At 51.8% G+C, this 15,793-nt stretch overlaps 1 protein-coding gene across 1 annotated transcript in view; it reads right to left on the bottom strand.

The window, feature by feature from the left end:
* The window catches only part of CHRDL2 (chordin like 2), a 719,513-nt gene extending 705,603 nt beyond the window's left edge, over positions 1-13,910 (bottom strand). Inside the window, exon 1 of the mRNA XM_069640163.1 lies at positions 13,669-13,910. Within this exon, the coding sequence (XP_069496264.1) occupies positions 13,669-13,738 (70 nt within the window). The 5' untranslated portion in view covers positions 13,739-13,910. The remainder of the gene's footprint in view (positions 1-13,668) is intronic.
* Positions 13,911-15,793: the final 1,883 nt, after the last annotated feature.

Genomic DNA, 15,793 nt, shown 5'->3' with positions numbered 1-15,793 from the left:
CCACATTGCGATTTCAATTGCCTAAAAAATGTGGCATTTGAATGCAGGTTCTAGCAGTGAAATGCTTTACGTTGGTAATTGCCGGGCCCTTATCAACCGCAAAACCCAGGTGCCGTTTAACATCTGTGTCCTGTTCTGTCCGGCAACTGCTCTGAAGGTCATCCAGGTCGAGTCAACATAGCCCAAAATGTGATTGGGCGGGGAGAGCTGAAGCCCAGTCAACTCAAAGGTGTTGCGCCACTACTTGTGTTTAATGTCTTGATTGTTCCTAGCCCTATTCTTCCTCGTCCCAGTACTTATGTATGAGGCAGTACTTGTGAACTCTGCCTCAGACACAAGTACTGGGATGAGGTAGAGGTACATGGAGGTAATGCCTGACTTAGCTACCTGTAATCTTCAATACTCCTAGTCCCACTCTTCCTCATCCCAGTACTTACCTATGAGGCAAGGAGCCTCATAAGAAAGCCCTGGGACAAGGAAGAGGGACGTGGAGGTAATTCTTGGCCAAGGAGCTGATTTTGGAGGTTGGGGTTGGGGGTCGGGGGAGAGGGGATGTGTGCGGGTGTGGCAGGATTGTGCGATAAATCATAATGGTTGTCCAGGTCCAGTCTAAACAGCCATGATATGTGCAGGGTCGGACTGAAACAAGAAATAGGCCCGGTCACCCAAAATAAAGTGGCCCATTCCTTGCCTCAAAAAAGTGGCCCACCCCTCGCCTCACGACCCTTGACCTCTGATGACATCACCGGAAGTGATGTCATTTGACCCCACCCCGAAGTGACATCCCGGGAAGCGATGAAACACGACCTTTCACCCCTTGACGAAACAGAAAGTGTCATCAAATAGCATTGTTCCTAAGTACATTTATTACTGTGAATCCAAGCAGACGTCCAAGGCCAAATGATAATATATTATTGTATAGCACTTACGCTTAAGCTCTTCTTTTATAGAACAAATATGCATACAATATCACCCAACATGTGTTGGTACTCATTTATCGACCTAAGAAGGAAGAAAGGCTTTTTGAAAAAAGAAAAAAGGAAGTGAAAAAAAAATAATTTTTTTCTTCATTTTATTTCCTTCCAAACCGGCCCAGGCATGGCCAGAAACCGGCCCCCACTCCGCAACGACGATTTCGGGCCGGCCATGGGCTGAAAGGCCGAGGGGCCAATCCAACCCTGGATATGTCGTATTAGTGGCTAGAGAGGCATTTTGGTGCAGCCAGTCTAGTCATTCCTCAGTTTGGTATGACTTTCTTTTAAATGGAAATTCCTGATAAAGCAATCATGCTAAGTTTAATTACCTGGCTAGATTGGCATCTGGGTGCTGCCAGTCTAGCAATTTCTTACTGCAGCATTGTATATTTTTCTAGGCATCTGTAATAAAATGATATGATAAAGGTCATTTATAACGCGCCTGTACACAAGTGTTTCCATGCGTGACAAGACAAGCGAGGGAAGATAGAGGGAGGACAAGACAAACAATCTCACTAGGCCTTGTCTTATTGTGAGAACGAGAGGTGCAAGAGGAAAGGGAGGGGGGAAGTGCAAGGGAGAGGGGAGGGGAAAACAGGGCTGCAATGCTCTGAGTAAGTGCAGCGAGGGTAGCCCAGCTATGGGTAGTGCAAGGTGAACAAGGGGCTGCAGGGTTACAGTTACAGCCCCTAAGTGCATGGTAGGCACAGAGACAGTGCATGGGTGATCGATCAAGAAAGAGCCTGGACTCAGCGAGACTCTCAGGGTATCCAAGCAACCGGTCAGTACAGCAGACAGGTAGGTCAGCAGGGGAGGCAGGGAGAGAGAGAAAGCAGAGGATAAAAGGAAGGTTTTGAGCTGCTTCCGAAACTTCAGATGGTCCAGCTCAAGTTTGAAAGGTAGGGAGGCCATTCCAGAGGGAGGCACCAGCAAAGGAGCGAGATCTACCCCCCACTCTCTGCCTGGAGAAGCGTCTAACCCTTAGAGAGTTGGAGGTAGCTGAGCAAAGGGCTCGAGACGGAAGGTATTTTGGAAGAGGGCGTTGGATGTAGTGTGGGCCCTGGCCCCAGATAGCCTTGTGGACAATGCAAAGGGTCTTCAACTTGACCCTTGGAGTCAGTGGAGAGATTTCAGGGCTGAAGAGATATGATCCCTGGGCTTGAGGCCAAGGATAAGTCTTGCCGTCCTGTTCTGGATTAGTTGCAGATGATGGAGAGTAGAGGAAGGCAGAATGAGAAAGAGGCTGTTGCGGTAGTCCAGCCTAGAGAGAACCAGGGCTCTAGAGACAGTGAGCTTCCGGTGGAAAGTGAGAAAGGGAAGAGTCCCTTTGAGGAGGAGCAGCTTGTAGTGGAACATCTTGATGACATCCGAGATGTGAGGAGAGAAAGAGAGTGGCAAAGAAGATGACACCAAGGTTTTTTTTCCTCGCAGGAAGGTGAAGGAAGAAGGCTAAAGGCGTGAGAGAGGGAAAGCTGGTGCCAGGGCCCCAATGAGAAGGATCTCCGTCTTACTGGCATTAAAGCAGAGATCATTGGAGGTGTACCAATCCTGAATTGCGGATAAACAGTCAGGAATGAGCGAGAGAGGAGAGGAGGCTGAGGGGAGCCTGAGGGAAAACTGAGTCATCCGCATAACACTCAAAGTTAGAGGAGAAGGTAGAGATCAGGTGGGCCAAAGGGGCCAAGCAGAGGTTGAAAAACCAGGGTGAGAGTATAGAGCCCTGGGGAATGCCACAGGTAAAGAGAGGTGGCAGAGAGAATGGGACCAGGCTGGTCCTGAAAGTGGGGGCGGTCCAAGAGGAAGGAGGTCAGTCTCTCCAGGGCCTGATCCATGATGCCCAGGTTCTCATGGAGTCGATTGATCAGGATGGCGTTGTTGACTGTGTCGAAAGTAGAGGAAAGAAGGTGGGTGAGAACAGAAGGAATGCTGGAATCAAGGTTAGAAAGCAAATCTTCATGGGCGTTCAGGAGAGCAGTTTCCATGCCTCTGGCATCTCTGAAGCCAGACTGATGGTCATGGAGACAACCAACAGATTCAGTGTGGAGAGTAAGCTGGGAGATGGCAAGCTTTTCCAAGAGTTTGCCCAAGAAAGGGGTGATGGAGATTGGGCAATAGTTTGCCGGACAGGTAGGGTCAGCAGATGGCTTCTTGAGGAGTGGGTGCACAAGGGAGTGCTTAAGGGGAGAGGGGAACATTCCAGTGGCTAAAGAGTGATTCCAAAAATTGGCCAAGGCTGGAGCGAGGGTGTCAATATGGTCCTTGATGGTTCTGGAGGAGGAGGGGAGCACCTGTTTGGACGACACTTTCATAGACCAGACTTGTCTAGAAACCTAGTCAGGTGTTGTAAGAGAGAAAGAGGAAAAAGGAGGGAGAGGGGTAGGGCTGGCCAAAGGGGGCCCGAGAGAGGAGCAGGGAGAGGAAGAGGAGAAAGAGGACAGTATGTCCTGATATTTAGCGGAGAAGTGAGAGGCCAGAGCCATACAGAGGGGCTTGGAGGGACCAGGAGAGGTAGAGACCGCAATAGGATTGACCGGTTCCTTGCAGATTTTAAAGAGTTCCGCCATGTTGGTAGAGGCCGCAGAGACGCAGGCTTTCATGTGTGCTCTCTTCTTGATGAGTGTTATTGCTTTGACTGGCATTTTGGTGCAACCAGTCTAGGTATGTCTAAATGTGGCCTGGCATGTCTACACTGGTCTACATTGTGCAGCCAGTTGGACATGTTTTCAATGTGGCATTTTTAATCCAAAGCATTAATGTTCCTGTGCACTGTTGGTGACTTACATGTATTGGATTGGTGTTACCCTACAAAACAATTGCAAACACTGTGGCTTTATAGCCAATTTTTCTCAGAAAGTGTGCTGTATATTGCATTAAAACACATATTTATATCTTTCTCCCAGTGCAGTGTGCGGCATACCCCTTCAGCAGCACGTTCGTGTATATTGCGCAAGCATGACAATCTAGGCCGGCCCAGAATGTGGCGCGACCTGTGCTTTGTTACCGAGTTGGGGGGGGGCCTCAGCATGGCTCGCAGGCGGGCCCCCACATCATTTTGTGTTACGCCACTGGCTGTAGGTGAATGCCCTCGAGGGACCATAGTCCAAAGTTTGGGCAAATTGATAGAGTTTAGAAGGAGTGATTGAGTGTTAGAGTGCGTTGGTGAGTGAGTTCAGGGGAATGAGTGAAGGATGTGGGAGTGGGGGGTCATGGTCCAGCTTGCCCTGAGGCGCCACACGAGTGGCATTTCACAGCATCCCCTCAGTGCAGCCGGAACCTTGGTGTGCACGCAGTCTTCGCCCTGGGCTGCGGTGCTGGCCAAAGGCGGGAGCACCACATGAAGAAGAGGCCTGTGCCGAAGAGTGTGTAGAGGAAGGCAGATATGCGGGAGCGAGCTGTGAGGCGCCAGTCCAGAAAACAGAGGCTAGGTGGAGAATGGGGTTACTGCTCACAAAGTCATGGGTGAACGCAGCCTGTGACCCAACCGTCTGTGGGGCACATTCTGAAATATATTACTGGGAGTAACTCTGAGTTACTCCTGACTTACTCCGGAGAGAGCCTGTGAGAAGCACATTGGCAATACCAAGAGTCACTCTGGCACACTCCTGGAAGACGGAAGAGTAAGTCAGGAGTCAGCCGGGCGTACTCCTGGAAGACGGAAGAGTAAGTCAGGAGTCAGTCGGGCGTACTCCTGGAAGACGGTAGAGTACGTCAGGAGGCATTCAGGAGTACTCCTGGAAGACGAAGAGACGTCAGTCGGGGGTACTCCTCGAAGACGGAAGAGCAAGTCAGGAGTCAGTTGGGCCTACTCCTGGAAGACGGAAGAGTATATCAGGAGTCACTCGAGCGTAATCATGGAATACGGAAGAGTGCGCCAGGAGTCACTCGGACGTACTCCTGGAAGACCGAAGAGCAAGTCAGGAGTCAGTCGGGCATACTCCTGGAAGATGAAGAGTACGTCAGGAGTCACTCGCGCGTACTCCTGGAAGACAGAAGAGTGCGTCAGGAGTCAGTCAGGCATATTCATGGAAGACAGAAGAGTGCGTCAGGAGTCACTCTAGCGTACTCATGGAAGACAGAAGAGTACATCAGGAGTCACTCAGGAGTACTCCTGGAAGACGAAGAGTATGTCAGTCGGGGGTACTCCTCGAAGACGGAAGAGCAAGTCAGGAGTTTGTCGGGCCTACTTCTGGAAGACGGAAGAGTACATCAGGAGTCACTCGAGCGTAATCATGGAAGACGGAAGAGTGCGCCAGGAGTCACTCGGACGTACTCATGGAAGACGGAACAGCAAGTCAGGAGTCAGTCGAGCGTACTCCTGGAAGATGAAGAGTACGTCAGGAGTCAATCGGGCGTACTCCTGGAAGACAGAAGAGTGCGTCAGGAGTCAGTTGGGCGTATTCATGGAAGACAGAAGAGTGCGTCAGGAGTCACTCGGGCGTACTCATGGAAGACAGAAGAGTACGTCAGGAGTCACTCGGGCGTACTCAAGGAAGATGGAAGAGTGCATCAGGAGTCAGTCGGGCGTACTCATGGAAGACGGAAAAGTGTGTCAGGAGTCACTCAGGAGTACTCCTGGAAGACGGAAAAGTATGTCAGGAGTCAGTCGGGTGTACTCCTGGAAGACGGAAGAGTGTGTCAGGAGTCAGTCGGGCATAGTCCTGGAAGACGGAAGAGTATGTCAGGAGTCACGGAAGAGTACGTCAGGAGTCACTCGGGCGTACTTCAGGAAGACGGAAGAGTACGTCAGGAGTCAGTCGTGCGTACTGCTGGAAGACGGAAGAGGGCTTCAGGAGTCACTCGGGCATACTCCTGAAAGATGGAAGAGGGCGTCAGGAGTCACTGGGGCGTACTGCTGGAAGACGGAAGAGGGCGTCAGAAGTCACTCGGGCGTACTCCTGGAAGACGGAAGACTACGCCAGGAGTCTGTCGGGCATACTCCTGGAAGACGGCAGAGCAAGTCAGGAGTCACTCTGGCAAACTCCTGGAAGACAGAAGAGCAAGTCAGGAGTCACTCGGGCATAATCCTAGAAGACTGGAGAGTACATCAGGAGTCAGTTGGGTGTACTACTGGAAGAAGGAAGAGTACGCCAGGAGTCACTTCGGCGTACTCCTGGAAGACAGAAGAGTACACCAGGAGTTACTCAGGATTACTCCTGGAAGACGGAAGAGTATGCCAGGAGTCACTCGGGCGTACTCCTGGAAGATGGAAGAGTACGCCAGGAGTCACTTGGGCGTACTCCTGGAAGATGGAAGAGTACGCCAGGAGTCAGTTGGGCGTACTCCTGGAAGACGGAAGAGCAAGTCAGGAGTCACTCTGGCACACTTCTGGAAGATGGAAGAGTAAGTCAGGAGTCACTCTGGCACACTCCTGGACGACGGAAGAGTACGCCAGGAGTCACTCAGGCGCACTCCTGGAAGAAGTAAGAGTATGCCAGGAATCACTCAGGCGTACTCCTGGAAGATGGAAGAGTACGCCAGGAGTCAGTCGGGCTTACTCCTGGAAGACGGAAGAGTACGCCAGGAGTTACTGGGGCTTACTCCTGGAAGACAGGAGAGTACGCCAGGAGTCACTCAGGCGTACTCCTGGAAGATGGAAGAGTACGCCAGGAGTCAGTCGGGCTTACTCCTGGAAGACGGAAGAGTACGCCAGGAGTTACTGGGGCTTACTCCTGGAAGACGGAAGAGCAAGTCAGGAGTCAGTCGGGCGTACTCCTGGAAGATGAAGAGTACGTCAGGAGTCTGTCGGGCATACTCCTGGAAGACGGCAGAGAAAGTCAGGAGTCACTCTGGCAAACTCCTGGAAGACAGAAGAACAAGTCAGGAGTCACTCGGGCGTAATCCTAGATGACTGGAGAATACATCAGGAGTCAGTTGGGCGTATTTCTGGAAGACGGAAGAGTACGCCAGGAGTCACTCGGGCGTACTCCTGGAAGACGGAAGAGTACGCCAGGAGTTACTCAGGCTTACTCCTGGAAGACGGAAGAGCACGCCAGGAGTCACTCGGGCGTACTCCTGGAAGATGGAAGAGTACGCCAAGAGTCACTCGGACGTACTCCTGGAAGACGGAAGAGTACGCCAGGAGTGAGTTGGGCGTACTCCTGGAAGACAGAAGAGCTAGTCAGGAGTCACTCTGGCACACACCTGGAAGACGGAAGAGTACCCCGGAGTCACTCAGGTGTACTCCTGGAAGATGGAAGATTACGCCAGGAGTCAGTGGGTGTACTCCTGGAAGAGGGGAGGGTACGTCAGGAGTCAGTGGGGCGTACTCCTGGAAGACGGAAGAGTATGCCAGAAGACACTCGGGCGTACTCCTGGAAGAAGTAAGAGTACGCCAGGAGTCAGTCGGGCTTACTCCTGGAAGACGGAAGAGTATGCCAGGAGTTACTGGGGCTTACTCCTGGAAGATGGGAGAGTACGCCAGGAGTCACTCGGGCATACTCCTGGAAGACGGAAGAGTACGCCAGGAGTCAGTGGGCGTACTCCTGAAAGACGGAAGAGTACGCCAGGAGTTACTGGGGCGTACTCCTGGAAGACGGGAGAGTACGCCAGGAGTCACTCGGGCGTACTCCGGGAAGACGGGAGAGTACGCCAGGAGTCAGTCGGACTTACTCCTGGAAGACGGAAGAGTACGCCAGGAGTTACTGGGTCTTACTCCTGGAAGACGGAAGAGCAAGTCAGGAGCCAGTCGGGCGTACTCCTGGAAGATGAAGAGTACGTCAGGAGTCAATAGGGTGTACTCCTGGAAGACAGAAGAGTGCGTCAGGAGTCAGTCGTGCTAATTCATGGAAGACAGAAGAGTGCGTCAGTCGGGGGTACTCCTCGAAGACGGAAGAGCAAGTCAGGAGTCAGTCGGGCCTACTCCTGGAAGTCGGAAGAGTACATCAGGAGTCACTCAGGCGTAATCATGGAAGACGTAAGAGTGCGCCAGGAGTCACTCGGACGTACTCATGGAAGACGGAAGAGCAAGTCAGGAGTCAGTCGGGCGTACTCCTGGAAGATGAAGAGTACGTCAGGAGTCACTCGGGCGTACTCCTGGAAGACAGAAGAGTGCGTCAGGAGTCAGTCGGGCGTATTCATGGAAGACAGAATAGTGCGTCAGGAGTCACTCGGGCGTACTCATGGAAGACGGAAGAGTGCATCAGGAGTCAGTCGGGCGTACTCATGGAAGACGGAAAAGTGCGTCATGAGTCACTCGGGAGTACTCCTGGAAGACGGAAAAGTATGTCAGGAGTCAGTCGGGTGTACTCCTGGAAGACGGAAGAGTGCGTCAGGAGTCAGTCGGGCATAGTCCTGGAAGACGGAAGAGTATGTCAGGAGTCATGGAAGAGTACGTCAGGAGTCACTCGGGCGTACTCCAGGAAGACGGAAGAGTACATCAGGAGTCAGTCGTGCGTACTGCTGGAAGACCGAAGAGGGCGTCAGGAGTCACTCAGGCGTACTCCTGGAAGACAGAAGAGGGAGTCAGGAGTCACTCGGGCGTACTGCTGGAAGACAGAAGAGGGCGTCAGGAGTCACTCGGGCGTACTCCTGGAAGATGGAAGAGCATGCCAGGAGTCTGTCGGGCATACTCCTAGAAGACGGCAGAGCAAGTCAGGAGTCACTCTGGCAAACTCCTGGAAGACCGAAGAGCAAGTCAGGAGTCACTCGGGCGTAATCCTAGAAGACTGGAGAGTACTTCAGGAGTCAGTTGGGCGTATTCCTGGAAGACGGAAGAGTACGCCAGGAGTTACTCAGGCTTACTCCTGGAAGACGGAAGAGTATGCCAGGAGTCACTCGGGCGTAGTCCTGGAAGATGGAAGAGTATGCCAGGAGTCACTCGTGCGTACTCCTGGAAGATGGAAGAGTACGCCAGGAGTCAGTTGGGCGTACTCCTGGAAGACGGAAGAGCAAGTCAGGAGTCACTCTGGCACACTTCTGGAAGACGGAAGAGTACGCCAGAAGTCACTCAGGCGTACTCCTGGAAGAAGTAAGAGTACGCCAGGAGTCACTCGGGCCTACTTCTGGAAGATGGAAGAGTACGCCAGGAGTCAGTCGGGCTTACTCCTGGAAGACGGAAGAGTACGCCAGGAGTTACTGGGGCTTACTCCTGGAAGACGGGAGAGTAGGTCAGGAGTCAGTCGGGCGTACTCCTGGAAGACGGAAGAGTACGCCAGGAGTCACTCGGGCATACTCCTGGAAGATGGAAGAGTATGCCAGGAGTCACTCAGACGTACTCATGGAAGGCGGAAGAGCAAGTCAGGAGTCAGTCGGGCGTACTCCTGGAAGATGAAGAGTACGTCAGGAGTCACTCGGGCGTACTCCTGGAAGACAGAAGAGTGCGTCAGGAGTCAGTCGGGCGTATTCATGGAAGACAGAAGAGTACGTCAGTCGGGGTACTCCTCGAAGACCGAAGAGCAAGTCAGGAGTCAGTCGGGCCTACTCCTGGAAGACGGAAGAGTACATCAGGAGTCACTCGGGCGTAATCATGGAAGACGGAAGAGTGTGCCAGGAGTCACTCGGACGTACTCATGGAAGACCGAAGAGCAAGTCAGGAGTCAGTCGGGCGTACTCCTGGAAGATGAAGAGTACGTCAGGAGTCAGTCGGGCGTACTCCTGGAAGACAGAAGAGTGCGTCAGGAGTCAGTCGGGCGTATTCATGGAAGACAGAAGAGTGCGTCAGGAGTCACTCGGGCGTACTCATGGAAGACAGAAGAGTACGTCAGGAGTCACTCGAGCGTACTCATGGAAGACGGAAAAGTGCGTCAGGAGTCAGTCGGGCGTACTCATGGAAGACGGAAAAGTGCGTCATGAGTCACTTGGGAGTACTCCTGAAAGACGGAAAAGTATGTCAGGAGTCAGTCGGGTGTACTCCTGGAAGACGGAAGAGTGCGTCAGGAGTCAGTCGGGCATAGTCCTGGAAGACGGAAAAGTGTGTCAGGAGTCACTCAGGAGTACTCCTGGAAGATGGAAAGGTATGTTAGGAGTCAGTCGGGCGTACTCCAGGAAGACAGAAGAGTATGTCAGGAGTCAGTCGTGCGTACTGCTGGAAGACGGAAGAGGGCATCAGGAGTCACTCGGGCATACTCCTGGAAGACAGAAGAGGGCGTCAGGAGTTACTCGGGCGTACTGCTGGAAGACGGAAGAGGGCGTCAGGAGTCACTCGGGCGTTCTCCTGGAAGATGGAATAGTACGCCAGGAGTCTGTCGGGCATACTCCTGGAAGACGGCAGAGAAAGTCAGGAGTCACTCTGGCAAACTCCTGGAAGACAGAAGAACAAGTCAGGAGTCACTCGGGCGTAATCCTAGATGACTGGAGAATACATCAGGAGTCAGTTGGGCGTATTCCTGGAAGACGGAAGAGTACGCCAGGAGTCACTCGGGCGTACTCCTGGAAGACGGAAGAGTACGCCAGGAGTTACTCAGGCTTACTCCTGGAAGACGGAAGAGTACGACAGGAGTCACTCGGGCGTACTCCTGGAAGATGGAAGAGTACGCCAAGAGTCACTCGGACGTACTCCTGGAAGACAGAAGAGTACGCCAGGAGTGAGTTGGGCGTACTCCTGGAAGACAGAAGAGCAAGTCAGGAGTCACTCTGGCACACACCTGGAAGACGGAAGAGTACCCCGGAGTCACTCAGGTGTACTCCTGGAAGATGGAAGATTACGCCAGGAGTCAGTGGGTGTACTCCTGGAAGATGGAAGAGTACGCCAGGACTTACTGGGGCTTACTCCTGGAAGACGGAAAAGTACGCCAGGAGTCACTCGGGCGTACTCCTGGAAGAAGTTAGAGTACGCCAGGAGTCACTCGGGCGTACTCCTGGAAGATGGAAGAGTACGCCAGGAGTCAGTCGGGCTTACTCCTGGAAGACTGAAGAGTACGCCAGGAGTTACTGGGGCTTACTCCTGGAAGACGGGAGGGTACGTCAGGAGTCAGTGGGGCGTACTCCTGGAAGACGGAAGAGTACGCCAGGAGACACTCCGGCGTACTCCTGGAAGAAGTAAGAGTACGCCAGGAGTCAGTCGGGCTTACTCCTGGAAGACGGAAGAGTACGCCAGGAGTTACTGGGGCTTACTCCTGGAAGATGGGAGAGTACGCCAGGAGGCACTCGGGCATACTCCTGGAAGACGGAAGAGTACGCCAGGAGTCAGTGGGCGTACTCCTCGAAGACGGAAGAGTACGCCAGGAGTTACTGGGGCGTACTCTTGGAAGACGGGAGAGTACGCCAGGAGTCACTCGGGCGTACTCCTGGAAGACGGGAGAGTACGCCAGGAGTCAGTCAGACTTACTCCTAGCGGCTTCTTTGTGAATCGACCCTTATACCTGTGCTTATATATAGCACAGCGGGTGATCGAACCCCTTCAATATTCTCACATGCGCGACCTGGGGTCTGGGGTAAAGACGTGTGCTGTCAGAGTGATGCATATCACATCAGCAGTGCTTTCCGCGAGCCCTTTCTTTGCAGCTGTCCAGAGCCCCCCTGGCACATCTGGGGCTGGGGCTGCTATACCCACAGCTCAGAGGGAAAGCCTGGCTAATTTGGCAGCTCTCGTGTTTATATGAAAGCATTGCTTGGCATTTTAATAGCAGGGTAGGTGCACTGTCGGTGTGTTGGGAATCCTCCTTGTTGTGTTATGTTACTGTAAACATTAACCACGTCCACGTTGCAAACGAGCGTCTGCCCTCCCACCACCCTCCTTCCTTCGCTTTTACTCTCAAAACGGACCATTAGGTCTGGTCCCTCCCAATGGGTCGATGCACCCGGCTTCATGGCTTTTAAGGCAGTACGTGCACGCCCGCGAAAGGAAAGAAGCGCTTCGCGCCTTGAAACACTTGTGTCTAGGCGCGTTATAAATGCCATATAATATCACAGCATATCATGCACACTTCAGTGCTGGGGGCCAACATCTCCAAGCGCTTCTAGGCATTCTCGCTTGTTTTCACACTGGGGGAGGGGGAGTGGGGTACTTTAATTCAATAAGCCGGCCAGATAGCACAGTGTGCTGAGCGCTCGTTTATGACATCTGTGGTAGACTGCTAAATCCTGGCTGGGCCAACACAGCCTTTCATCCTTCCGGGGTTGATGCATTGTGTGCCAGGAGGTGGGTAATGATATCAACTGTTATTGCAGCGCTTTGATGCCCTTGAGTGAGCTAGCGCTATATAAAAACTGGGATGATTATACATTCTAGAAAGGCGTTCCATAGTCCAATTCTTCATCTAAAGATAATATATAACACGTGTGTATGTAGCGTTGTATGCTGGGTTTCTCCATCTTCAAAGAGTTGTAATAATAATAATAGTTGCTAACTATTACCCAATTTAATGTTACTCAATGTATGGTCCTCCCACTGATGAAGGACTAAGAAAGTCCCTCTGAGATCCCAAACTGAGAAGGCAAGCTGTACACAGATGTCTGCGGCGAACGCTTAACTAGACACGCTATCTTCCCTGCAGTCTGCCATCTGGAGTCCTTACCTCCACCATCCCATTGTGACAATACAGCAGCAAAGAGGGTAACGAGAGCACACCGGAGCATTTTCACCGGCACGCGTGTCCCGCGTTCCTCAACCCTTTAAGCTCACTGAAGTTATTCTGCATGCATGCGGCTTTTTATAAAACACAAAATTAATAACTAACACAAAAAGAAAAATCAACCCGGCTTCCTCTCCTATTCAGGTTAACTGTTTATGGTGACACGCCTCTTATCCTTCCATAATCTGTAAGGCGCCAACCGCATTAGAATGAACTTTACCCCTAAACATGGCACGTCCCTCCCATATACTTCAATGGAACATTCCTCCCGCAAAACCGTTGCCAGGCTGCAAACACGGTTTATCTTAGTTGACATAAATGGAATCATCTCGCAGCAAAACCGCATCAACCCAAAGCAACTCTTAACCCCCATTGACGTCAATGGGACCACGCCGGGCAATACTTTACTTCACCTTGTTGCAAGGCTAATCCGGAGGCTTTGAACGTGCGGCACGCCGAGAAGAAACCTCTACAGCCCTGGCTCAGAACGCGGGTGTCTCCAAGGCAGGTGTGCAGAGGTCGGTGGGTTTAAATAGCTCGACCTGCGGAGAGCACATTGTTTCCAAACGCACCACTACAGACAGTTCTTATCATTTTCCCAAAGGTGCGGTGGTACTCCTTTTATCAACTTCCGACGCTACAGAGCAGGCAGCATGCGTCTATCCAACTTCCCAGCGAAGACTCCCATTACTTTCCTTGTGTCGGCTATGACATAGCGAGTAGAAGGGTTATTTCAGCCTCCGGCAATCAACCCACTGAGCTATCTCACCAACAAATAGTTATTATACACGCAAGTTACTTACATAAACCAGAGAAGTACACAATGTAAAGGTCCTCTGGACTTCTTTTTAGATACGTACAGCCTTCAGAATCGTCTTATTGTGTAACGATAGCAATCATGTCATTATTGTGTCACGATAACAGTCGCACTACACAGTACACACAATCGCTGCAATCACTGGTTCATATATAAATCTATGCATATATATATATATATATATATATATATATATATATATATATATATATATATATATATATATATATATATATATATTTACAAGTAATAGAACATATATGTACTACTCCAAGACCTGTAATATTTCTTAGACTTTTAGGACGGATTTCAGAATTCATGGAAAATAACAGCAATTACTCAGAGGATAAGGTGCATTGCAACTTACGCGGCCGGGCCCTGGCGTCCACCTTGAAGGCGATGAGCGAGAGCAGCGCCAGCCCCAGAACCAAGGCCATCTCCCTGCCTTCGGGCACTATGCTCCTCTCAGAGTCCGGCCGGATTATCCGCGAGTTTTAAAAGCTGCGGCGAGACCACGGGGAGTCAGTGACAGCAGCAGCGTGCGTCAAAGCCCGGCTCCGGCCCGTCCACCCACGCAGCGCCCCCTGCAGGCCGACCGCGGGGATCGGTGGGCCAGAACAACAGCGTCCTCTCTGCTTGCTGCGGAGTTTACGACTTGTTTCGAGTGTGGGATTCTCCCGGCTGCCAGGACGATGATGCACAGGGGGGGGCGGCAGGCATAAAGATTTAGGAGAGCTGGGCGAACCCTTTCCCGTTAGCACGCCAGGAGGATAGAACGTTTCTTCAGTGGGCTGTTTTTGTCAGAATTTGTATTTTTGTTCCCATGGCTCGTTTCCTTAGGGAATTTTGCTGTGCGTCTCTGGCTTAGGTAACCGGTCCGGGTTTGTGTCATGCTATGCGCAGCGCCTTGCAGGCATCGTATAACCACATACCCAGCTACAACCATCATAGGTCCAGGTAAGTCATCAATGCTACAACCCCAAATATCGGCTTACAACCTCACGTGCCCAGGTAAAGCACGCCCATGCCCATGTACTGCCGCTATGTAACATACACAACCCAAACTGCACCAAGTTCAGAGGTTATACTCTAGGGACGACCTCATATGGCAAGGTAAACATATAATGTGATACTAGATACCATGCCAAATGCCGAGGTGCTCCCATCTCATGCCTGGTGTGACCTCATGTGCCCAGGTACATCCACCATGCTCAAGTGCAGACATCTTATGTCAGGATAAAAGCCACACAGGCCTAGGTATTGCCATCTCATGCCTGGTGTCATCTTAGATGCCCAGGTACATCCACCATGCTCAAGTACAGACATGTTATGCCAGGATCAAGCCCATATGCCTAGGTATTGCCATCGCCTTCCTGATGTCATCTTAGATGCCCAGGTACAGCCAAATGCTCAGGTACAGTCATCTTATGCCAGGGTCATCACCATAACACTAGGTGCCTGTTAGGAAAGATTTCGTAATTGTAGGTAATTTTCCTTCCATGTGGCAACCCCTAAACTTTTTGCTGTTGTTTTTCACCTTGTTCTTGACTTTGCCAGAGAAGTGCAGCCTTCTGCCGCACTCCTCTGGGCTTTCGCTCCTTTCTTACGGGGAAGCTGACATGCCCTTAAGACAGTCAGTACCGGGGAACGCTGTTTCCCGTAGTTTCTTTTATCATGTTGCGGCTTTCGTGCAACATGACACAAGAGGGCACTGTAAGCTAAGTTACAGCTCTCTTAGGCTCTAGATACTCGTTTAGGATTGTATCTGATCGGTGCAAGTGATTCAGGGACGGGAATGGTGGCAGCGATCGTTTCTTGTGTTTTGAGCTCCTTTTGGCATTCTAAGCCCGTTTTCCGCGCTTAACCCAAAATGGTGGCCTGGCTCCCAAAATGGCCAGACCACGAGGCTCCTTTGTCCTGTCCGCTGACCGTCTTGCTCCCTTCACCTTCCCCAGGTCGAGCCGACCCGGGGCCTTCCTTATTTGGGCATGTACTTTCCCGCGAAACACGGATGCTTTCGCGGGCTTCTACATGTCTTGTGTGTGCCTCCAGGATGTGGGCTGGGATGTCTGGTCCCAATACACATCCTGGGTGCCAGAGAGTCTAGGGTGGTGTGAATGCCTGGGACCACCGTGGTCCGTGATTGGTCCACGAATGGTGTGAGTGTTGATGAGCGGATCTCCCATTGGGTCCCCTCCGTTTTGGCGCGAAGGGAACCGTGGATAAGAGGGGGCTGGAAACACCACTACCATGTCGATCTCCTGAGTTCTCACGAACAAAGGAATACAGGAGCCAAGTATCCTGCAACCAAGAGGCTGGACCGAGGAATCGCTGGTGACCCGCTGAAGGACTTCTCCTCTGCACTGCTGTCGCCTTGTGAAACCCTTTTCGCCTTGGATCGAACCAGAAGGCCTGTACTGGTACTTCGACCCTTTGGAATAGCGGGAACAGCTATTCTCGGCATCTTCACCATCTCCTGCCAGTAAGCCTTC

The sequence above is a fragment of the Ambystoma mexicanum genome, chromosome 7q, assembly GCF_040938575.1.
Source record: "Ambystoma mexicanum isolate Mex_15411 chromosome 7q, UKY_AmexF1_1, whole genome shotgun sequence".
NCBI lineage: Eukaryota > Metazoa > Chordata > Amphibia > Caudata > Ambystomatidae > Ambystoma > Ambystoma mexicanum.
Note: the sequence above shows the minus strand (reverse complement) of the source record. Positions and strands in the feature narration are given on the sequence as shown.